The sequence below is a fragment of the Drosophila albomicans genome, chromosome 3 (assembly GCF_009650485.2).
Source record: "Drosophila albomicans strain 15112-1751.03 chromosome 3, ASM965048v2, whole genome shotgun sequence".
Lineage (NCBI taxonomy): Eukaryota > Metazoa > Arthropoda > Insecta > Diptera > Drosophilidae > Drosophila > Drosophila albomicans.
The window spans coordinates 15,014,922-15,041,757 of NC_047629.2; the positions used below are offsets into that span (position 1 = coordinate 15,014,922).

At 35.9% G+C, this 26,836-nt stretch overlaps 1 protein-coding gene across 3 annotated transcripts in view; it reads left to right on the forward strand.

Moving 5' to 3' along the window:
• The first annotated feature begins 389 nt into the window (after positions 1–389).
• Positions 390–26,836, forward strand: part of LOC117567795 (protein dead ringer) — a 30,556-nt gene continuing 4,109 nt past the window's right edge. Inside the window, exons 1-6 of one of the 3 annotated variants that reach the window (XM_052004012.1) lie at positions 390–522; positions 12,779–12,948; positions 13,043–13,193; positions 14,572–15,019; positions 15,077–15,177; positions 22,371–22,443. In XM_052004012.1, coding sequence (XP_051859972.1) covers positions 460–522; positions 12,779–12,948; positions 13,043–13,193; positions 14,572–15,019; positions 15,077–15,177; positions 22,371–22,443 — 1,006 coding nt within the window. In that variant the 5' untranslated portion in view covers positions 390–459. Of the gene's footprint in view, positions 1,219–5,953; positions 6,017–12,778; positions 12,949–13,042; positions 13,194–14,571; positions 15,020–15,076; positions 15,178–22,370; positions 22,444–26,836 lie in introns of those variants that run through there. The other 2 variants (XM_034248018.2, XM_052004011.1) reach the window with 2 other exon arrangements.

Sequence of the window (26,836 nt, forward strand, 5' to 3'; positions counted from 1 at the left end):
TGTGTGTGTGTGTGTGTGCCTGTGGCGAACGAATGAGCGGCGAGCGCATTGTATATATACACGACTTTCGTATTGCATAGATTACGATTACAAATTTAATTGAATGCCACCTGAGCGCAGCTGAAACGACAATCCGATTGGCCAGTCAGCGAGACCAGACCAGCTGGCGAGCGAGAGAGCGGCGGCGCATCACATAATATTCAAAACGGAATGGAAACGGCACAACACACACATAAACGAACACGAGAGCTCTTTGCACTCTGTTTCGTTTGCCAGACGTTCCAGAGAGTTTTGTAGTGAGAGAGTGAGAGCGGCAGTTTTGGGCGCGCGCGTTTTCCTTTGGTCGCGACGCCTCGCATCGTTTTTGATGTGCTGAGAGAATCATTTTTATTCCCAATTGGAGTTCCGTGTGCGTCGGGCGAATGCGGCGGACAGTGCGCGATATTAAACGTGAAATAAATGAACAAATTGTTAATTAATAAGCAACAGGAGCCGATCTCGTCAACGATCAGGCACCAGCAGGTAACAATAACAACATCAACATTAATAATACCAAGCAACATCGACAACAACAATCACAACAACGCAGCGCCGTTTGTTTAAATGTAAATTAAATGTTAATCGCTCTCTGTGTGTGAATGTGTGTTCGTGAAAATAAGGAGTTATCGATAAGCAGAACGATTGCAGTGCAAGAAAACACTTCAGATGAAACAGATTTAGTGTTTATCTAAATTACATTATATCAAAAGCAAAAGCAAACGGAAATGCAAAACAAGCTTAGAAATTAAACACAAAAAGAAATAACGCGGGATCTGTGTTCGAACAAACGGTGCTTAATCGCAGTTTCCTTTTGCCTTGCTGAGACGAAAGTAATATTAACAACAACAACAGCAGCAGCAAAGTAGCAAAACCAAAAGCGAAAAGTGTGAATTCGGCAATGCAAACGCAGGAGTCAAAGTAAAAGCAAAGAAAGAGGGAAATAAAAGAAACACCAACAACAACAACATCGAAGAGTGCTGTGTAAATTTACGTACATAGAAAGTGGATGAAAAATTTGAAACAAAACTGCAAAACTGTGTTTCTTCACAATACAAATTAACTAGAAATTGCGAATACCTGAACTAGTTCGTAATGCAACTTCGAGTGCATCCGACTATGGACTGTAGCGGCCGTTCAACCAACAATATTGAACGCGATTCCGATTTGGGTGACGATTTGGTAAGCAAAAAAAAAAAAAAAACAAAAACTATTAACAGTTAGTTAGTGGGGTCTTAAAAGTGTTAATCATTTGCTAAGTATGTGGAAATAATGAAATTTACCATTACAAACTTGTACTATGTTGGTTAATCAGTAATGTCTTATTTTAAATGTTTTGCTTATTTTGCATTTTTATGACATTTTTTATGTTGCAAATCAAACATCATTATGCACAATACAAAAGTGCTGTCACAACCAATATGAAAATTGTTGCCAATTATTATTATGATTATTATTCATTATTGCTGCCGTTTTGCCGCCGGCAACTAACAAACCAGAAACAGAAACGATCACTCTTGCCGTCTCACTCTCACACAGCATTTTGGCCGGGATATGGTGACGATGATGATGATGATAATGATGACGAAAAGCTTTGAGCTTTGAGTATTGATGCAATTCTTGGTTTCTGTGTGTTTGCAGATGATTCGAAACGTAATTATAATGTTAAATTGTTGATTCAAAATTAAGCAGAGGCGAGTTATATTGGTTATTGAGTTTTTGCCGTTGATGTTTTCGTTTTGTTTGCCGTGGAGCCGTTAAAAGGTGACATGCTAAATGGTCATACAACGCATTTATTATACACACACACACTCTCACACGCACACTAAGTGCATACAGACACACTCATAAACACAAATAGATTCATCTGTTTTGTGAGCTGCCTCTTGGAGACGACCAGGCCTATACCTTTGCCTCTGCCTCTGCCTCTGAGTAGTTGTATAGGCCTTCTGTGGGATCTCGTTCACCTTTCATCAATTGAAAGATCTCTTTCAATTCGACTCTTTGATGGCGTTCATATGTAAATAAAATGTTCAAATATTTGCATTATTTGTTAGTACCTTAAATGAATATTAAATGGGTTTTATTGCCTCTCTACCAAGCACACACACTCTCCCAGTCTGTGTGTTTGTGCATAGGTACGTACAGGTATGAAAGCTGTGTGTGTATGTGTGTGTGTCTTCTTCAATAAAACTCTTGTTAGGCCTTTTGTTTTTCTTTCATTTTTATTTCAGTGTTGATAGACAGTGTGCCGCGTTGATCAACAATGAGCCAGACTTTATACATACTTTTCTACACTGCGAAAAAGTTTGAAGTTCGTTTCGTACTAGGATTACAATCTAAAAGCTTTAATTTTTACATATTTCACTTTTTTTGGCATCAATAATATTCATGTTGAAACTTTTACATCTAAATTTGGCACAACTATAAATTTCATATTTAATTTTATTTTTATTTATTTACAATTCAAATCAGGACACTTTTATTTTCAGTTCTTCCTTTCCTTACAATTTTAATTGATTTTTTTAATGAAAAAATTGTTTATTTTTGGTTTAAATCTATGGTCATTGTTAAAGGAGCTATTACCGACTCTTTGCAGTATAATTTATGTATGTAATTTTGCAAAATCCGTCTGTCTGTCTGTCCGTCCGCTAATGTAAATGCGTAGATCTCAAAGACTTTAAGAGCTATACTCTTGAAATCTGCTGTATTTATTACACAAAACAAGTTTATTTTAAATTTGGATGTTGAGCACTCTCAACTAAAGTGTTCGCACTTGTTTCACATTGATTTTACGTAACTTTTCTCTTAGTGTACATACTTTATTTACATAATTTTTAATAGCTTCGCTTTTGGACATTTCCATCCATCTCCTCCGAATTGCCCCTTTTGATAGCGCTGTGCAAACATTGTACCCAGTCATCATTCTCGTCATCGTCATCGACATCGACATCGACTCTTGGTCATCCACCTACTTGTTCTTACTCACACTCCATTCTACAAAACGAGTGTATAATATGAATCTACCCGATTCTTGACTGCTTTGCATGAAATTTCATATATAAATGTCAAAGAGTTTTGGGCCGTGTTAATTGAACGCGCGAATCGATCCGATCGGGGTTGGGAGGGTTCGTCTGTATCAATTTCAGTTTCAAATTCAATTTTCATTTCAATTGAATGGTGTTGTGATTTGCCACATGTGGGTGTTTTTAATTAACGCCAACGCCACAGTCGATCGATCGACTGGCTTAAGGAATCCGCTTTAAAATTTAATAGAGTGTCGCATTTTATGCTGGTCGCATTCGCGCGTCCGATTTTTAATACGAGCGAGTATCAATGGTCATATCAACAAATCCTAGAAGCAGGCCATGCAACAAGCATGCCACAGAGTGAATTGCTGCCGCAAACGAGCCTGAGATTTGCCCAAAAGTCACGATTAAACAATAATGTGGGCTGTCAAAAAGTCATAAATTTTCAAATGAAGCGAGCCTCTCTCGTAGCTGAAGTAGAAGTTGCTTGCAATTGGATTCGAAGCTGCCAGTTGCCAGTTAAAATCGTGCCCCATTGCTGCAGCAGCAGCAGCAACAGCATCTTGTGGTCGGTCGTTATTTGAGGCATCAGCAACAAGAGCAACAGCTTTAATTACTTGGGTTAAACGCACAGTTTAAAACGATTGAAGTTTGGCTTGATTTTTGAATCGTTTTTAAATTAAATCAAGCAATATAACCCCATTCAACAAGACAATATGCAACATGGGACAATTGTTGAACTCCAAAAAAAAAAAAGAGAAGAGAAGTGAAGGAGAAATATTACGGGGGAGGGCGGCATTGTCCGGCATCGCACGTGTTTAACATCAGCGCCATTGGCAGTTCCCACATTAAATCACTCTGTGGACTGTGGGAGCTCTTGCTCCTCTCTCGCTCTCTCTGTCTGCGAGAGCAAGAAGTGTGAGTGTCTCTCTGTGCCTCTGTGTGTCTGTGTGTTTGTGTCTGAATCTCAGTGACGTTAACTGCCGTTTTGCTTTACAGATTCCTAACAGTTTAGCACTCTGCTTGGGCATTATATATTTATTTGTGTATGGCTATGAAGCAATGGAAAATTAGCTGATTCGACCCCTCTTCCTCCACCATTCTTCCCTTTCCCCACAGCATTCCTGGACTCAATCCCAATGGCTTGGGGGCATGTCTGTGTCTTCGGTTCGGTTCGGCAACGTTTCGGTTTGGTTTGATTCTTAATGCACTCAGCAAAAAGGCAAAAGCAACGGCACCTGTTATAATTTGTTTGGCTTCTTGTACGCTGACAGCCAACGATTTGTATTAAATTCTGTTTGTGTTGCGCTCTCGGGGGGCAAGTGTCTATATATGACGTTGTTGTTTTTCTTGTTCTTGTTGTTGTTGCATAACGTGTGTCAGGGCGGTAAAAATATTTGATTAAGTATCAGAGAGTCGCAGCAGCGATAGTGGCGCCCCCTTTGGGGCACTTTGGATGGCGCTGAGCTTTCAACCGCAATGACAAAAGAAATTTGTTGCTTTTAGTGTCAGCTGCTCTATGAGGGGTTGGAGGATGTTCTTGAAAGCGGGGGGAAGGTGATCTTGAATTCGAATATGTGACGTCATCAGACTTGTGTATATTAGCGACATTTTTTTAATTTAATTTAAAAAGAAATACAGCAAACAAGTAGAAAAAAAACCGACTATAGAAAAATACCAAATGTCAAAGCAATAAGAACAATGGCAATAAAAAGCAATGGCGACAAATGCCAAAAAGCACACAAAAAACTAATAAAAATTATGATTATTACAGTTTGGCTGAAAATGAATTTATGAATTATTTTTCAACCATAGCTAATAAAATTGTTAATTAGAATTTTCCATTTCCAGCATTGGCAAGCAGTAGTTCCAGCAGCTGCATTTGCGAATGAGTTGCGATAAAAAGTAGTAAACAACACAAGCACATGCACACACGCACACCTAATGAAACTGTATATAAAAGCTTATTATCAAAACACTAATAACCCCTCAACGAACGTCGCGTCGCGTCGCGACTCGCGACGCGTTGCTAAAGGGCGTGGCTTTTTTTCTGCATTGCAAAAACAAAAAGAAGAAGAACGACACGAAAGCTCTCTCGCTCGCGTGTGCGAGCGCAACGATATTAAATGAATGAATAAGCGAATGCGAAAAGAAATTAGTTGAGTTGAAGCGGGCAAAAAGCTCGTTTATCGTCGATACGATCCACAGCTAAGCGTTGCATGTGTGTGTGCTCGTGTGCGTGTGTTTGCTCGTATTGAGCTGTCGTCTTGTCCTCGTCGCTTGTAATAAAAACAATGCAGTGGATTTTTTTTAATTACAATTGCCGCCCTGCCTGCTATCGAAACTAGCTAAAGAAAACCACCAGCGAGAATCCGTCAGACTTCAAACTTACAACAACAGACTTTTGGCCCTTATCCATTTGCCATTTTTTAACCGGTTTCATAGTTGCTTTTTTTCTTTCCTTATTCTGCTTTTTGTAATTTTATTGTTTACGCGAAATTTTCGTCTGCCTTTACTCAGACACACACACACACACACGCATACACACACGTAACATGGGCGTGCGTGCAGCGCCCATATAATAGTGGGTAGTTGGCTCTTGGGGAGGGCTTTGGGCTAAAGGGTTGCGGGAGGGGGGCGCGAGCTTGCTGGCTCGCTCACTCTTCTCACTCATTCACTTACTCTTCTTGCTCACTCGTTCGTCCAGCCACGCAGCCAGCCAGCGGGCAACCGGCACAACGAATGCGCCATTATGTTTGTTGCCCGTTTCGGTTTCAGTTGCTGTTTTGTTGTTTCCATTTTTATATTTTATTCGCTTTATTTTTTCCGCTTCGTCGCGTTGCGAGCGAATGAAATACGCGACGCACACAAACATAAACCTGCACACACACATACAAACACTCATGCACTCACGCACACACACATGTGTGTGTACTTATCTGCGTCTGTTTGTAAGTATCTCACAGATACGTTTTGCATTTTAATTTTATTTTCATGCTCTCCGCCTGCAGCGGCGTTTCCGTATCGACCACGTTGCACATGTTTTGGTCCTGCCCTTAATATGTACTTTTTATTTTTTATTTTATTTTTTTTCCTTTGCTCTTGTTGCTGTTGTTGTTGTTCTTGCTTGTTGCTCGAAGTTGTTGTCGTCATCGTCGCTGCGCGTTGAAATAATTCGCCACGGGGAAGATGCGTAAATGAGCAATTTTTATTTATGTCTGCGCGCATTTTTATTCAGATGTGAGAGAAGCCGCCATTTAAATTTTATACTATCTCTCATATGCATTCAAGTACATATGGAAACATATAATGCATTTATGTTCTTACTTAATCGAGAATTTTAACGATGCTAATCAACTTAATGTGAGACTTTGAACTAAATTCTCGCAAATTAAAGACACTTTGTTTTCAAGAAAATTCCTATTTCTGAAAAATTGTTGAATAGTAAATATAGAGATCTGAAAAGAAAGATCAAGTAATATCGTTTTTACTTTATTTATCAATTCTATGTTCACTTTAGAATCAACAAGAATTGTACGAAGTGAGTTTCTTTTAAATTTTTACCATTTTTTCTTAAAATAAAAGATTTTATTTGTTTTTAATAAGTAAAGTATATAAAGGAAATAATATAATATATAATTAAAAAGAATTTCGGTTTTTTTTGTGGAAGAAAAGCAAAAAGTAGTCAAAAAGTGGTGTAAAATATCAAAATTACAGAAAAACTGAACAAATCGGGTTTTTTTTTGCTTGTTTTCTACCTCTATAATCTATTTACAATACAAAAATAATGCCAGGGATCAACTAACAAACAGGAATATGCAAAAATTCGATATTTACATTTTTTCTGTCGCACTGCTATTTCAAAGTTCACAGCCGCATAGTCTTTTTTATATTAAAATATCGTTTTTATATAAATGAAATAATAATAATTTACTAAGAATAGTATCGACACTATCGTTCAGTGATTACTTCAGTACAGTTGTTATAATAATAGAACACATTACAAAGATAGCACAAAATAGATACAAAATAACTTACTTGCTTGAAAGTCATTATGAAAATCCGAAATAGATTTGCTTATTTGTCAATGTAGTTTTTGAAAAACCCACATAAATTAATTCAACTTTAACAGCATTACTCAGCAAACACATACTATAATTTTTTTAATAGTTACAATGCGACGCAACAATTTGCCAAGTGACAACTCTATTACTGGTTAAGTTCTATTACTATGAAATATAGTATTCTCAGAAAATGTAAAAACATTATAGCTGCATGTCCCAGCATTATAATAGATAATTCCTGAAATTTGTACAATGTGAATGCGACGTTAATAAACTTAAGACGCCAGCACGCCCAGAGGAACACTTGAATCATAAGAACATTAGGACATCTAGTTTACAGTTCAACCTAAAAAAAAAACACACGCACAGACTGAATGAGAGTGTGAATGGGAGAGTAGATGGTGAGAGTGAAAGAGATGGATAAGCCTGCCATATAATCTTAATCCTTCACACAATAAACGGTTTGTCTGCCTGCCTGCCTGGATCATCGAGAAGAACTGGAAACGAACTGCTTTGGTAGTTAGTTCATCCTGTTTGCATGCTGCGCCCTTCACAGCTTGCCACTGGGCAGTCGGCAATCGGCACTCGGGCAGCGCTTTGTCACATTATGCATTTCCAGTGGCCGCAAACGGCGCGTCCTTTTGTTTCAAAATTAGCACGGCATGTTGCACATGCGGCACGGATCTGTCCAACAGTCCAGCAGTCTAACTTTCCCTTCCCTTTCTCGCACTCGCACTCTCACTCTTTCTCTCTCGCTGTGTGTATCTTTTCCGCAATTACAGATTTTTGTTTGTTGAGTCGGCAGCCGAATGCCGACGGCAGCAGATCTTGCAGCTCTGTCTGTGAGTGCTTCCGACAATTTGTCAATGCAACAATGCTGACAACAAATTAAGTAAATTGCATTTGTGGTCAAATGCAATGATAATAAATTGAGTTGCATTATTTTGCAACGGCGTTTCTCAATCGAAAATAATTGTAAACTATAGTAATTAGTGATAAAAACTGTCAGCAGCAAATAAATTGAATTTGCAGTTAGATAGCTGCCACATTTAGTTCCCCAGAAAAGCAGTCGGCTCTTTGTGTCTGCCCCCATCTTGTCATACAAGTTGCTGTTGTTGTCATTGTGCACCTTTTGCGGTGCATCGAAAGCTATTAAAGTAAATTGCAATCAACGGGGCCTCCCCCCATCTACACTCTCAACAACATTGTGTGGTATATATAGAGATATAGACACACATACACACTTGTATCCGTATCTTGGCCCAGTGGGTGCACTCAGTGCGCAACCATTGTGGCGACTTCTGCAGCAGGTCTAATTGCGATTTAATGTCTTTTCGGCTTTCTTATGAAATGGCTTTGGTAAAAGTTAAAAACCGATAACACGTCGCGACGTGTCTTTATCAATCCAAAATAATGGAACTAACATGTAGGTGTACAACTAATACATTATCTATCTACCGCATATATATATTTCCTTTTGCCTATATTTTTTTTTTGTGTGTTTTCCCTTGCTCGTTTTTCTCGATCATTAACGACTCTGTGTTTTCCCTACAACTTACTTCAAATTACTTAATGTTTTGCGGAATACCAAAAACACAAAAACACAAAAACAAACAAAAACTAGTACAGCTTATCGTGCGACACTTGATTTATGCGACAGCCACACATAATTGCATATGGATATTATAGTCGTGGGGCCTTCAAATTTGACGACCTGGAGATAAGTATGCGCAATATGCTTTAAAGTGGGAAGACAAAAGCAGATACTCGCATAATATATAGTTGAAATTGTGATCTATATGAATAACAAAGTGAATAAATAACTGAGTCGCAGCTTATGATTTTTTTTTTCGGCGAAGGTTTTTTCTAATCTTTGTGTAAAATGCAAAAAAATCTATTAAATGCAGTTAAAAATTTAAATGCAATTCGAACATTGAATTATTTATGGATATTTTTCAATTAGATATTTAAAAGTGTTTAAATTGTTCTGAAATTAAAATATTTTTGTCATTGGTTTGTTTGTGAATAAACAAACCACAATAACTATACATGGTAGTGGGAATATAAAATATGTCTTACAAATATTCTATGCTTATGCCGGACAAATAAATTTAAAAGAATTCAGCCTAGGACTTTGTTTTTTTCATATACATATGCACATAAATTAATTTTATCTTTGGAGGTTACTCATCAGCTGCATTCAAAAAATCTTGCTTCAAGATTCTTTTTAAGATCGAAAAGTTCTTAAATTAAACATCATTCTTAAAGCAAGATTTTAATCTTAAAACACGATTTTAATCTTAAAATAAGATGTTCTTAATCTTAAAATGCAAATTTAGCAAAAACATCTTCACTTAAGAGTTTTTTAAGATCTAAAAACTCGTAAATCAAGATTTGCAATCTTTTTGTTGCTAAATTTTTTCTCTCTGTGTACATAAATGAATTTTATTTTTAGAGGCTGCTTAACAACTGCATCCAGATAATTTCGTAAAGCCAAATTCTTGAATAAATATACTAATATGTTTGTTTGTATTCCATAAGATTTTATTGTTTTGCGAAAATTGCGATATTCTGTATAGAAGTTTTCTTTTTATTTTCTTTATTTCAACAAACATTATTCCAATAGGAAATTGCAAATTTGCAATTTAAAATTCCGCACTTAATTATAAATTTTCATTCTTATGAACTGTTTAGTGTCATTTGGGGTTAATTTAATTAGAGTTAGCTGCGGCTTGTTTTCTTCGTGTGCGCTCTTATGCAACTGATTTATCGATTCGTTATCGATCAGTTAACGAGCTGCATCAAACAAAAAAAAAAAGAAGGAAAATACAGGGCAATTTGTGCAACTGCAACTGGCAATCCAAGGTACAATGCAGCATTAAAAGCGGCACAAATTCGTTGTGCATTAATTAGACATTTTATAGGTGCAACTTGTCGTAAACGTTGCATGCCTTTTGCTTTGTGGCTACACCACACAGCTCAGCTCAGCTCAGCTCAGACTATACCACAATTATTGTTTGGGCCTGGTCAACAGCCACAAACACAGCAACAACAACGACAACGACAACACCAATTGCAACGTCAATAGGAACAGCAACCGCAACTAAAATGTTGCCAGCGAAGCGTCCATCGGCCACAGAGCTCGCATATTTCGCATGGATTCGATAACTTACATTAATTTGATGTACACACACACACACATAGTCATATTAGTGTGTGCACTTATGTGTGTGGCAACCGCGAATTGGCAAGTAAAGTAACCAACCAAGACGAGACGAGACGAACGGACAAGCAGCGTCCAATGCGAACAGCGATCAATGCGCCAATATGTGCAACCTCACATATAAGCCACAAAGAAGATGGACGTAACGTAACGCAACGAGAGAGACGGAGATGGCGAGAGAGGGGGCAGTGGAGGCTGCGCAGAGATCGCGAAGGGGGAGAGAGAGAAAAGTTACCATTTCATTATGCGCTACAGCGTTTAAGCCATGTCGGCTATCAGTGTTGCCGCATATCATATGAGTTAACCAAATGGTGTTAGCAACATTTTTGCCATATATCCACATATGCTAATACACTTAGAGAAATGCAGCGGTTACTGCAGAGCAATCTTTTAAAACGTGCTACAATAGATTGTAAGGAGAGATTCTTAGATCATTAAAAAATTAGATTTTTTATTGCTAGCTTACTACTAAAAAAATCTCAATCTCAATCAAAAAATCTTAACAGACAAGACACACAATTTCTTTTTAAAAGAATTGCAATTAAGCTAAACCTACTAAAATTTATCAAAATCAAATGCTGTGAGAAAGACTGCTAATCAAAGGCAGAGCCTGAACATAAAATCTATTGTATATCAGCAAAAAACTTAGCATATATACCAAATTCAGTATGTATTTATATATATATTATTTATATATATTTAGCATATATAGCAAATTCAGTATATATTTGGTAAAAATTGTATTATTATTAAAATATTTGCTTAACATTTTTTGTTTGCAATAACTAAATATACTAAATTTAGTATATGTTTGGTACTACATTTAATTAAAATGTTTGCCTAACATTTTCTGTTTGTTATAAATATATCAAATATGTACTAAATCAAGTATATATAGTAAATTTTGTATGAAGAGTATACCAAATTATGTATATAAATATATTTAGTATACATTCGGTATATTTATTTCAAAAAATATACTAAATTTAGTATAGATATATAATATTAGGTACATTTATTGCAAACCGAAAATGATAGGTAAACATTTTAAATTTATACTGTAGTTTTACATAATTTACATTGCAATATTTTTTATAGACTTTTATCATTAATGCCAAACATAAATTAGTTTTCCGTTCAAAATACTTTAACTTAGCTTAAATAGATAGTCTCAAAATGAACTAGAAAAATTGGGTGTGTTGGCATAGTTTTTGCACAGTGCACTCGTAACCGTATTCATGAGTATATTCGTTTGCATTCTGCGCACAACTTCAAAGAATTCTTGGAACTGCGTTGCACTCTCTTCTCATGCCCAGCTTCTTGGCCATTGCATTGTCAGTGTGTGCTTTGGTTTTGGTTGCATTTATGATTACAGCAACGCGACAACAACGACAACAACAACAACGACAGCGACAACGACATCGAAAGACCAAGACGAAGACGACGATAAATGTTGTATACACACATTGGATGCTGTTGCAGCAGCTGATGATGATCGAAATGATGATGATGATCGAAATGATGATGATGATGATGGCGATGGTCTAGCTTGGTCTAACCTGGCCAATGCATTGGCTTACTTTGTGCAACGCAGGTTACTTTGTGTGTGTCAGTGTGTAGACGATGCTGCTGCTGCTGCTGGTTGTGTTTAAATTGAAAATTCCCGATTTGCACACAGTCACAGATGCGCTTAATTTGCACCTCTCCAAATGCATAAAAAGCAAAGAGCGGACAGAGTCGATAGGGAGTGCCACATAGAAGAAAAGGTAGCAAGTGCCAAAGGGGTGTGAAGAGGGGCAAGGAGGAGGAGGACGGAGGCGACGGCGGCCAAGCGTGGCGGACTTCTTCGTTGCCAGAGTCACGGCTGGCAATAGTACGCTTGAAACGGTTGTGGCCACGGATACGCCATGGTTGTGACCTGGCCCTGGGCTTTTAATGGCCTGAGCCTGAGCCTGGACCAGCTTTGCTTTGCTTTGCTTTGGTTCTGCCTCTGAGCGAGCTCTCTTTCTCTCTGTGGCTCTGGCTCTGGCTCTGGTTGATTGCCATTAGCGCGGCTTGCCATTGTTAATTTATTAAGTGGTTAGCTTTGTTGTCGCCTCGCTGGCAACACAATTGAAATTGCTTGTAGCACTCGCTTTATGTGTTTTAATGTTGTCCTTTTGGCACGGGCTATGCCATCTCTTCCGATCTTCAATTCCATTCAATGCTAAATGCTGCCCACGCAGTTCTACAAAAAAAATATTCAGAAGAATGCCGCCGTGATGACAAAGTGTTGCACATTTGGCTAAAACGCAGCGGGAGCTCGCGAGATTCATTGTGGGCAATTGTTGCCGCATGTTGTGGCATAAGCGCCGCCATCAATTGTATCACACACACACACACACAATTCTCACTTGTTTATTCTCTTCTCTCCTTCTCTTTTGCAGTCCCACGGCGATCGAACCGATGACGAAATGCGCGACTGCGATTCCGTTGACGGTGAGCATCATCAGCTGAGCGCCAAGGCGGCAATTGCCGCCCGGCTCAGTCACACAGTTGCCGGCGGTGCTGGCCTCAATTTCGCCAGTCCCGAGCAGCAAACAGATCTGCCACTCAGGTGTGTTGCAAGTGAATCGAACTAATTGATCTTGGTAGCAATCTTTAAACATTATTTCCTTTCTCTCTGACTCTCTTTCATTCAATTTCTACAGCCATCATCATCAGCTGCCCCCGAATCATCCGCTCAATGCTCTGGGCAGCTTCATGGGCATCAGCGGACTACACAGCATTCCAAATCTACAGCACAGCGATGTTCTCGAGAAGCTCAAGATGCAAGTGCGTGATATGAAAGTCGGTCTCATGGTGAGTTTAATAACAAAATTTGCCAATAACTCATTTATTTATTTGAATATTTATTTTTAATTGAAAATAATAATATTTTCAAAATATAAATCTTATAGTAATCATTTAAGTTTTAAAGTAAAGGGAAAAATAAAACTTGTTTACATATACAGCTGTAAAATAGAATCACTATCAATCCGCTAAAAAAATGTCGCAATATACAAAAACCCGCTTAACTTAAAGAGAAAAGAGAAGATATTATATACTAAAAAATATTTCTTTGATATATTCTTTACAAAAACCATTAATTACATGATCAAAGTTGAAGCCAATTTTCTTTTAACATAGGTTGGTTATTTATTTTTATTTATCAAATAAGTGAGTTTTATACTAAAAAATATTTCTTATATTCTTTATTATTTATATACTAAAACATATTTCTTTGATATATTCTTTACAAAATCCATTAATTACATGATAATAGTTGATGCAATTTTTAATTTCACAACGGTTGGTTATTTATTTTCATTTATTAGATAAGTGAGCTTTTCAAAATTTATAAATTTATAAAAAATTTGAAATAATTTTTGAAAGCCGAGTGTGCTCGACTGTGAGATACACACTATCCATTTTGAATAATAGTTTAACAGTGCGGTGTTATTCCAAATTAATACGTCAAAAATATTATAATATACCAATCGCTATATTTGGTATATTGATATAGTACTACATTTAAAATATATTATAGACAACAAATATACCATAGAAAAAAAATATACTAGACTAGCCGTTTTTCCCATACAAAAATATTTCTTAAATAACTTCTACAATTTCTATCTGATTGTATAAAAATTTAGAGGGCATATAAATACAAAATCTATGATAATCCCATAAGTAAGCATCGCAAAATTATTTTGCAGAACCTTAAAATACATTTTATAATCCGTTTCATTGTCTGTCTTAAAAATATCACATATCTCAGTTTTTCAAAAACATAGCAATTTTAATATGCACATTTTCTTTATGTTCTGCAAGCTATACAAATAATATTTTGGCACATTTTTTAGCTGAACAGATACACATATAAAGTAACTTTCATTGTAAAACTTAATGTGCACAGTAAACAATCAAGTTTTATACTTTACTTTAAAAACAAATTAAAAAAGGTCTACTAAGTTTCTTTAAATTCATGAAGAGGGCATCTTTAAGTCGAACACACATTTGAATCGCATGCGTTTATATAATTTGTCGATTAAATCAATGAGATTTGGAATTTGAATCGTATTATTTGAGTATTGATATAATTCAATATAAATAAAACCGAAAAAAACGAGGCAAAAACAATTTCGCAATGAACCTGAATTCACAGTGGAACAATCTCGATTCGAATGCTTTGCAGGAGCAGGACTACGCAGCGGCGGCACATGCAGCAGCCTTTGGTGCCAACATGTTGCCCACAACCATCGGCTCGGCCTTTCCGATGCCCCACAACTCGGTGGCCGCAGCTGCGGCAGCTGCATCCTTTGGGCCCGTGCCGCCCGCCAGCAATGGCGCCACATACAACGGAGTCGCCACCGGTGGAGGGCCAGGAGCAGCTGCGGCTGCCGCGGCTGCTGCTGCAGTTATGGCTGCCAATACGGTCAATAATAATAATAATGGTAGCAATAGTGGAGCAGGTGGTGGAGGAACTGGAGCAGGAGGAGGCGGAGGAGGAGGAGGAGGGAACAGTAACAACAACAGCAATGCTGTCAGTGGCAACAACAACAACAACAACAGCAGCAGCAACAACAACAACAATGGTCATCCATTTTCATTTGCATCGCCAACAGCGCCAAGCGCCAAAGAAGGTTAGTATGGGAAGTGAAAACCATTGAATATTGAACTCAACGTGCGCCACTTTACAGCTAATTCCGCATCAAATTCATCGACGTCCAGCGAGGCATCGAATTCATCGCAGCAGAATAATGGCTGGAGCTTTGAAGAGCAGTACAAACAAGTCAGACAGGTTAGTGTTAGTCAATTTAATCTCTTTGCAAACAAACCAAAAACAAAACCAAGTCCAAACCCAAACCCAAACTAAATGCAGCATGCTCGCCAATGGGTTGCTTGCTCTCAAAACTATCAATTAACGGCTAATAGCCAGCCAACAACAACAACAACATCTTGAACCAGTTGTCCAGTTGCCAAGATGCGCACTAAGTGTGTGTGAAGAGGGGGATGCGCCAAGTTTTTGATCTCGTTTTGACGCTTCTCTGCCTCGAAGCTGTTTCACATGCATTCGAGTTCTCTCCAGCATCGCAAACGGTTCCGGTTTTTGTCTGCTGCAATTGAGCAATTAAAATGCTCAAGCAGCTCTTTTTCTTTCTTTACTCACTTAATCATCTTTCGATACTTTGATTTTGGTGAGAAAAGTTCCAGTTTTAACAAGAAATTTAAAATTGAAACTGCTCTAAAATCTTTTACGCATGACTGCTTGAAATTTTGTGTCTCTCAAGAAGTGCACAACAATTTCGGTAATTAAAGAGGAAGACAAAACAATGCTTCAATAGTTTCATTTGTTGCCAAAAATAAAAACTGTATTTTGTTGCGCCGTGTGAACCGCAACAGCTTTTTGGTCCATAAAACTAAACTTCGATTAACTCTGTGTACACCCTCGGCGAGGTTGTGGCAATTCATCAAACAGCCCGCATTCTCTATGCACTATAAAAACTTTGACCCTCACGATGCAAACATGGATAGATAGATACTTACACTTTGCTAGCTCAAACTGTAGCTGTATCTGTATCTGTATCTATAGCTACAGCTTCACGGTTAATACCTTCGCTTACACCGGACTGAAACCGGATTAACCTACGCCTGCCCGCCCAGCTATCTTCCTCACTCTCTCTCTCAGTTCTCTCTCTCTCCGACTGCGTCTAGTAGGTGTTGGTTGCCTAATCCCTTTAAGCAAATTTTTTTTTGTTGTATCTGCTCGCCGCGCATCTCGACACACACAAAATGGCGTCTTTCATTAATTGTGAAAATGTGGCCGCTTCTCAAAACGTTAATTATGTTAATTGAGTGAGTAGCTGCCGCCGTCGTCGTCGCCGTATGAAAAGCCATTTTGAATTTGTGATGCCAAAAGAAAAATCTGAAATTGCCGAGCATTGCTCTTCAACTTGTATAGTTCATTCGGTTCGTTCTGGGAGCAAAAACAAAATAGAAACGGGACTGCGACTGCCGCCGCCCCAATGCTCGAGTCAGACAGCCATCAAATCATCCATCCATCCATCCATCTATTCATACCACCGTCTCTGCGTTCGTTCGTCCAACTATCTAGACGAAGACGAAATATTATTTTGGTATTTTTCCTCATTTCTATATGATTTAGTTTTGCTTAATACATATGCATTATATGTATATACATATATATGTATTCTATGTGTGAGTTTGCTCTCATTAATCAATGTCAATTATCTGTACATACTGAATAATTATGTTTAATTATAGACCCCAAAGCATTTTCCAATATTATTTTATTTTATCGTATTTCTCTACATTGTGAATGTATCTGCATACACATAGATATACACACACACACACACAAGTGTAGCACATAAATACATTTCCTCATATTCTCAAATTGAAATTCAGATTTTCAATTCTCAATTGCAATTTGCTTTCCATATGCATATTACGAAACTTTGGCGCATGTTGCCCATTATTTAGTGTTAATAATTATAAATATTATTGCCGATTTGTACGAAAAGGCAATGAAATTTGTTATATTATTGCTAGTAAACGTTCTAAAATAATTAACACGAATACAAATAAATATATATTCTTGCCATGCCAAGTAGTAAATGCATTTTCAAATTCAATTTATAGCAATAACAAAGAAACACATACTCACAAATAAAATAAATAACACACCTCCCATTAGACATTATTTGGCATACAAATCCATAAGGTATTCTCTGAGAATTTGACAACTCATTTATCTAGTTAATGTCTAAATCTTGCTAAAAACTGAGCCAGCAACTCAATGCAAATTATTGAAAATGTCACTCGGAAGAATTTAATTTAAAAATATATGTGCATAACTTTTCCAATTTATATGATAGAATATTTTTAAAAATCTTTTTATTTTTTTTTTTTGTGTCACCAGCAGAATCCAATTTTATTGAGCAAAACTAAGTTATTAGAGTAATCCGTTAGTGACAAATAATAAATCCCTTCATTGAGATATTGGAATAGTAAATTTTGTTGATGAGAATTTATCAATTTATTTATATATTATATTACATATTATATACTATACTATACTACTATACTATATATTTTAGAAAATTATTTTAAAATTATTCAACAAATGATTGGTTTTGATTTAGATTTTAAATGACAAAAATCCAATCTCTTGAATTTGACAACACATTTATTTATGTAATCTATACATTTTTCTTAAAACTAATTTAGGAACTAATTGCTGAAGAAGTACATAACTTTACAGATTAAAATTTAGAATTTTTTTCATATGCTTCGTTTTATTGTGGTATCAGAAAATTAAAAGTTATGGGAACTTATAATGCTGAATTACTTAGGTACTCGCTTTTTAAAAATTTATAAAAATAATGAAAAAACTCCAAAAATTAAAACAAAAAAATAAAATATTTCGAAATTAAAAGTTTTTAAAATTAAAAATTTTAAAATGACAACAATTTTAAATTGACAAACCCTTAATAATGAATAAGATTATAAAATCTTTTAATTTTGAAAATTAAAAATACAGATACAAAAATTCCCTATAATATAAAAAAGAAAATGAAAAATCTTAAAATATTTTTAATTAAAAAAGACTGAAATAATGACATAATTTACAATAAAAATGGATGAAAAATAAAAAAATTTACCAAATTTGAAACAGTGAAGTTTGAAGATAAATGCCTAATAATATTTTCGAAAATTGTTTCAAAATTATTAGTCAAAGGATTGACAACAATTTAGTTATGTTTGAAGCTGGCGCAAGTCTTCAATTTGCTTCCAATTATGAGCACTTAATATACATTTTCTTTTTCTTTTTTATGTTGCTTTAACCGGTTACTCTTATATCATAAACTAGTCAACGTCTTTTCTCATAATGATTGCGATAATTTTTGAATTAATCATTTTTTTTGGAGACGCAATCAACAACATTCCTTATATTTTTTTTATTGATATTTACTTCGCCGACTTTCAATTGTTTTTAATCAGCAGGCACTGTACTTCAAGAAGAACTAAAATCAACAAAGGCAATAAAATAAAAAACAAAAACAAAAATAAGCGAAACCCCAAACGAAATTCAGTTAATTAAAATGAAACGAAAACAAAAGAGAGAGAGAGAGAGAAAAAAGCAAAATACAAAATCTGGTCAACAGATTTTCAATAACGAGTGTGAAATTCTTAAATAAATATGTGCATAAGATACTCACACATACTAAGTGCGAGTGTATACATGTGTGTGTGTATGTGTAATGAGCATGTGTAAATGGAACTGGACAAATTATAAGGCGAAATGCAACGGGATCTGGCTATATCATTTTTAGTAGCATATCCATTGGAAACCTTGCACTTTCAATGCCATGTGCAATGTGCTGATAGTTATAAATTATACACACACACACACAGATGCAGACGCGCATTAACACACACTTTGATGCAGCTAAACGCATTTCGAGAATTCCTAGAATCAAGGATTCAAATTTCAAGCACACACATATTTTAGGTACAAGCAAAATGCGACTAGCGACAAATAAGTGAGATTATTTTTATAACCGAACCCGAGTAGCAAGAGTGTATCTATGTGTGTGTGTGTGTGTATCTATGTGTGCCATGTGTCCTCAACCAAAACACAGGGACAGTTACTTGCATATGCAGCGGCAGCAGTTATAAAAACGATTATGATTGGTCTAGAACTTCTGTTAGGGGATTTTTATAGTTTTATTGCAGGGATTTGTCGATTGGACTGTGACTGCGGCTGCTGAGCTCTTGTTGCTCTGTTGTGCTGTTGCTGCTGCTGTGATGTAAGGCAGGTTTTCCACAACAACAAGGGTTGCCTCAGCCACATTTTTCACCAACTAACCCAATGCGGACTTCATTTTTATTAGGTACAAAGCATATTATTAATACGAAAAGATGCCGAAGAGTCGCAGGCAAACATCGATTACCATGTGCGTATGTGCGTGAGTGTGTGTGTGTGTGTGTATGTGTGTGTACACATACTTGTGTATGTATGTGTGTTTGTCTGTTTGTCGTTTTGATTTGTACTGAGCGTCGATTGCTGCACTCGGCGCGGCTCTTTCAATATTTTTAGTTGATAAACGACCTTTGATGGCGTTGCATCGTCGCGTTGATCGATCGATTGTGGCTGTGCATCCTGTGTGAAAAATTGTCTAGCAAAAAAAAAAAATCGTTAAAGAAATACCAAAGTGAATTATCCGAATTCCCCCCCGGTAATAGCGGAAAATCCCGCAAAGTGCAACAAACGCAACAGAAATTAATTAAAAAATTCCCCATCGCCAAGTGCTTTAATCAAGTGTGTGTGAGAGCAGTGCAAAGATGCTCATCTCTGAAGATCAAATACAGGAGGTATAAATACATATACATACAACAGATATATACAAACTTGATCCACGTCGCGTCGTTCATAAATTATAAATATTGCAATTTCATAGCGGCTGTTAAAAACAAAATAAAAAATGCAACGCAATGCCGAAATGAAATAAAATAAATGCCAAAAACAAAAACGAAAAAAAAACGCATTAAACGCAGAACAACATGCAGTTGAAGTTCAATCAATTGCATGTGCCCCAAGCAGATACTCTGATACGCCACAAATACATATGCATATGAATATTAATACATTTATGTATACACACATACACATACACATACACACATATGTACTATAACTCTTGTGGGCGTCGTGCATCATAAAAAACAGTCTGAGCCAGTCGAAGCCGCGTTGCCTCCTGCTTCAGTTTCAGCTTCAACTTCAACTTCAGCTTCAGCTGCCTGGCAACTTGTTGAACTCGAGCTTTAAATCGAGAGAGAGCGACTCGCGACTCCATCATATGTCTGCAAGTTTCAGTTGTTGTTGTTGTTGCTGTAACTTCAGCTCGCGTTTTAAATCATTTATGCGAGTGGGGAAGCGAGGCAGTTCATCATCATTCGCATTGACTTAGAATGTGCACCCAAAGACTGAAAATATGGCCAAAACCGACTTTGGCTTTGGCTTCGTCTTATACCTTCTTTGACTTTGCCTCTTCCTTTGCCGTTGCTGTTGCTGTTGCTGCAGTAGGCGGAAAGTATGATGAATTCCAAATTTGATGAGTTCACTCAGATGTTGTCATTAATTTTATACATGCACAACTCTTGCTTCCCTCTCTCTCTCTCTCTCTCTCTCTCTCTCTCTCTCTCTCTCTCTCTCTCTCTCTCTGTCTTTGTGTGTATGCTGTCTTTGGCTGGATATGTCTGCACACGCTTTGACTAGGCTTCTACTTTAATGATTTTGTACTAGAGGTAAAATCACAACACAAAAGCAACCACAGCCAGCAACCAGCGAAAGAGGTCATAGGGCAATCGCCTGAGGAGCAAGAAATAAAAAGAGGAATCACTATGAATAAAAATCAACATTAAGCATGAATTCCATCTACGAAATATTTATGAGCATATAAGGAAAAAAATATTGAATAAATTAAAGATCAATTAGCAGAAAACATTTCAAGGGATTATAAATATATTTTATGCTGTTGATGCTTAAGAATGATTTAATACAAAAATATTAAATGCATTATATTTGCAAATATATTTTATGCTTAAGAATGATTTAATACAAAAATATTAAATGCATTATATTTGCATTTTATGATAGCACTTTGAAGCTTTAGAAAATATACATAATTAAACGCTTCATAAAACACACAAAAATAACTAATTAAAATAAATAATTTATATGGAAAATTTTGCAATAAATCAGAAGAATAATAACAAAATTTCATCAATTTGTATTGTATAAGGAAAACACATTTTATTTAATTTAAAATGCTGCTCAGTTTACAATATATTTTAAAAAAATACGAAACAAAAACTAATTACAATAAATCATTAACATATATTAACATATAACATATTAAAAGATTTTATATTGTATTCGAAACGGTAATAAAAAAAAATATCTTAACGTTTTTGCTCGCTGTCATCAAAAATTTAATGAAATTTTATAAAATACAGCCAAGAATTCTGTCCTCTCTTGTTTATATAATAATTATATAATATTACTGTTTTCGTTGTTTCTCAAAAAAATTTCATTAAGCTGTATATAATTAATCATATATATAATAGAATATATATGGGATATATACTTTAGATGCATTTAGAACATTTCATTTTGTGCTCAACTCCTTTCTTCTGCTCAAATGCAACTCATTATTATACTTATTATTATAATATTTTATTCATAAAATAATTATCTGAGCTAGATTCTCTTGCTCTCAAAAACTCATATATAGAAGAAGAAATTATAATTTAGTTATTATAATATAATTATATTATTGTTTTAGTTTTCTTTTAAAAACTTTATTATATCGTATAATATAGAAAATTGAGATTTCTATTTAATTGTGCTCAACTCTTTCCTTGTGGTAAAATTCAAGTAATTTTTTTTCTATATATGTGCATAGACAATGCTTTATCTAATCCTCTTGTTTATCACCTAATTACGTATTGTGTGAGGCTACTGTCGCCACACACACACACACACACAGTCAGAGAAGTTGCCCTTTTTCCAATGCCCATTGAGGGTGATTCACACCACGTTTGAAACAACCCCCAAAAGAGTCAAATGGGAATGAATGAGAGCGTGAACACGCGCCCTTAACGCTGGGCTGGGATCAGGGTCAAAGCAGAGAGGAGTGTAGAGGAGAGGAGAGGTGAGGTGAGGCGAGGCGAGAGACACATGTCAAGGCTATTGTCTATTGCATTGTTGAGCGTTTGTTATCCAACTGAGAACAATAGATTTGAGAGTGTGGCATGTGGCATGTGGCAACCATTTTGCGCAAATTCATTGGCTGAAAGTCAAGTATGCGCTTGCTTCTCGAATACAATTGTAGTTACATACTTATATATATTTTTTTTTCAATATTTATTGTATTACTAATATTGCATTTATTTCTCTGTTTGCAGCTCTACGAAATCAACGATGATCCCAAGCGCAAGGAGTTTCTCGATGATTTGTTTTCGTTTATGCAAAAGCGCGGTAAGTTCAGCTGCTAGGGGGGAAGTGGATGGAGGGGGATTCGTATGGGTTCAGTCGCTGAGATACTTGAGCAACACTTTGTTCTTGGGTCCGTGGAGGCATTTGCATACGTCGCTGACTCAGCTAACCAAGTTGAAGTTTAAAGTGTTTGCTTTGCGGACAGACGAACAAATTATGTTAATTGAATAAATTTCCCGGCACTTTGCCGTTTGATTTCTTGCTTCTGCCACACTGTGCGTGAGTGCATTAAAATATGCAGAAATGTGTGTGCGTATGTGTGTGTGTTTTTTGAATGACAGAGAAATCATTATGATGCCGCAGTTTTGTCGTTTTGTCACTCCAAATTACTGTCACACACACACACAGACACACACAGAGACAAGCGAGAGCTTGCCTCAAGAACACTTCGAGGCGAAACCGTCAAGCCCTTGCACGTCTGCCACACTGTAGGTGGAGAGGGGAAAGAGGGCGGGGGAGAGAACGGGGCCACAACCGGGGCTGCTCATATATATTGGTACTTAAATGCTGAGCAATGAGCAAGTGCCGCCTATTTTTAAATGGCAACTTTTTGTCATTAATTATAAGCATTAACAATTGCATTGCGTTGTGTGCTTGTGGCATGTGGCATGCAACTGCCGCCGAGCTTTTGGCGCAACCACAAATACCACTTCCTGTCGCACAAAAGGTCCTCGAGATGCCAACACACACACACACACAGAGTCTGTGCCACATCGCAGTCCAAGCCAAAGTCAGAGTCGCAATCGCAATCGCAGTCGCGTTACCATCTCAAGTATTTGCCAGTTGCAAAGTGCATTTAATTTGTTTATATTTGCATTTGCAACATGCATTGCGAAAATCTTGTGCAAAGAAAAAGTCACAGCTAAATTACAAGCATACCATGTGTGTGTGTACGTGTGTGTGTGTATGTGTGAGAGAGAGATTGCTTGTGTGTGTAAGCATAAATGTGCGTGTGGCAAGTTGTTGAAGCCAGAGCTCGACTTGCAACGCATTGCCAAAAGCCATTGCAATTGCATTTGGCTAAGCGTATTTATTTTATCTAATTTCATAGACGATTCACACTTAGATACAAGAAATATTTAAAGAGAAACTCTTTATTGAGCGAGCTCAACTTGCATATACCCTGTAATATTTATATACAAAAAATTTAGTTTGATCCAAATACGAAATATTCTGCCAACTAATTTATTTAAATTGTAATGAAATTTTTAGAATAAATAGTTAGGAGAAATATATGAAATATATATTAAGAAAAACATTTTTTATTGCATTTTTAAATGAAATGATCCGAAAATCACGTCATTGGGAATGCAATTTTTATAATTTTAATTTGACATAATATAAAAAAATAAAACAACATTTAAGCAAAAGAATAGTTCAATTTTGATTCGAATTTTAAAATTTTGCGACATTTGAGATCTTGTAACTCTGAAAATCAGGTTAATAGAAACAATTTTAATACATTTTATTTAATATATATTTTAATATATTAATAATATGCTATATGCTTATTATATATATGTATAATAGAAAATTACAGCACATTAATTCCATATTACACCAACTTAACTACAGTATTTATATGAGAATGGCAATGAAATTTTCAGAATACTAACTTATCAAAAATATATAAAAAACAACAGTCCAATATTAAAGAAATTATATTTAGAAATAAATTTTTGATCGAATTTTAAAATTATGCAAAATATGATAACTTTCTGAACTCTGTAAAATATTTTTGATGAACAAATATTTTAACATATTATATAATTGAATATTAAACTTACATAACTACAGTATTTATATGCCAATGGCAATGAAATTTTCAGAATATCAAGGTGGCATAAATATACATAAGAAAAGTCAACATTAAAGCAGATATATTTAGAAATAAATTTTCTATCGAATTTGTATACTTTTGAGAAAGTACAAAGAAATATGAGAAGTCGTCGCGATAGATCTGAAAGTCAGTCTGATCACTTGCCAATAGCTGTCAGTTAGTTAGTGCTTTTATGATACCCTTTATTATAGCTCATGTGCAGGGTATAAGCGATGCCTATGCGATATATATTGTTTAGATGGGACACAACTCAACTTGAAGCCAAATACTTGACAACTTAATGGATTTTAATCTGTCACATGAACTCAAGTTTTTTGACATATGCTGTGTTTGTGTGTGTGCAGAGAGCAGAGCAACGCGGTCACTGTGACTGAGACTGTCACTGGGACTGCCGCTGGGAATTGTTTTGCCATGGGCAACGGCAAAAGTGTGTCTGCCCAAAAAAAAAAAGGAAAAAATACTCTCATCGTGTATCCTAAACGTTATATTTATATCTGGCGTGATATTGTACAATTGTACAACTAACTACGTGTATATAAACGGAAATTATGCTGAACTGAAATAAATAAAAACTAAATGCGCAGTCAGTCCCTGTTCTCCTTCTCTTTCTGCCGTGTGTTTGTGCAACGAAGAGCGGCGCAATTCTTAATTAAAAGACGTCAATCACTTATCAACCGTTTGCGCTATTTTCGTAGATATTTCTTCAGCAATGCTGCTGCCGTTGCTGTTGATGTGGCGAGAAGACACTGACAGACCCTTGCCAGATCAGTCTAAACGCGGCAACTCAACTAAATCAGTTTGTCAGTCACAGAGTCAAGCGGGAGATGCTTTATGATTTCAGAGAGACTCGATCAAATTTCCTCGATTTCCATTAAAATGACATTCTAAGCAAACAATGCACACATTCATATAAATAAATAAATATTTCGAGCATGCGTTGCGTCGACTTCTGCTCTTCACATGATCTCCCAATAATCATATTGATAATAATTCTCATTGCGTGCGTTTGCGATTGAAGATCGTACGTCAGACCCAGAAGCGACCTTTTGCAAGATATTTAATGATCTGCCGAACGGAGAGACTGCAACAAAGTTAATCATTAAATTGCCATTGATTATTGCTTTACTCTTGTGGCTCGTGCAGAGATCAGATCGATCCCCTCCACCTTCTCCTCCTCCTGCTCCTCATAACACAAAATAAATTGTTCGATTTACTCGTTTTATTCCTTCTTCATTTTTGTTGTTGTTGTGTTATTTTTTATTGTCTGATATGGCAGGCAGGCGGCAATCATCGTTTTTTTTTTCTCGTCCTCGCATTTGTTTATATGCATAAAAAACAAAAACGTATTTTCATTCAATCAACACGTCCATCAACGACTTTGATTGATTCCTTTGGGGGCTCATAAAAACTCGAGAGGCCTCAAGCTCAACCAGACACAGAGAGTAATAGTATTATATTGCCAGATACAGAGATGAATGTGTGTATGTAGATCTCGCACTCTTGTTATGGCATTAAATGATATTGAACGATTTCTTATTTGTATTGCACGAAACGGTAAAGAGGCGCAGTATAAAATCGAATTACTCACGTACCGCGCAAACAGCAATTATGCAAGTTGATTTCATTTTTATATGCGCCATTGTAGGATACACATTAAGTGGGGCATATCGCTGGATTGATGTAGTTTGAGACATTTGAAGAAATGAAGGGAAAACAAATATATTAATATCAATAAACGATCATACAAAACAAGTAAGAAAGCTACAGTTAAGTATGCTCGCTTTTAAGATACCTGATTCCAGTTTTTAACAATGGTAAAAGAGTGTGATATTATTTATAAAATATACCAAATTAATATGCTAAAGAAATGCTAAAATATACCAAAGTCTCTATTTGGTATATCGATATACTATTTCATTCAAAACTTGTTTCTCCATTCATGATTCCTTCCTTCCTTATGATTCCTTGATCTTTTACATTTTTTAATTGAAAGATTAAATATAAAAAAATGTTTTATAATGGATATATTTACAAAGGAGAAACGAAAATTGTATTTTAATTTTATTTTTATATTATTTTACGCAAGTTAGAATTAAATTCTGGGGCACAAAAAGTATACTCAGAATAGCTTAAACTGTTTGGTATATAAAAAATGTGTAATATATTTAAAATTCTACGGTGAACAAAAGAAAATGCTTCAACAAGTTGCATTCAATTAATTTGTCACGTTTTATTTAACAGACTTGAGACAAAAGAAACAATTACATTATATTACAGGAAGTTTAAAATTCGCTATAGCTGCTTAATTTTGAAACTATTCTGTGGACGCATCCAAACAAATAGACAGTGGCAATGGCATAGAGAAAGAGAGAGGGAGAGAGGGGGATCAGGAGGCAGAGCACGTGAAAATTGAAAATCGAATAATACTCGAGCGATTGCAATGGGAAATAGAACTGATGCCAAAGATGATGATGATGATTAGCCGCCATAAACATATATCGACATATGTACAAACATGTGTATATATGCTTCTTT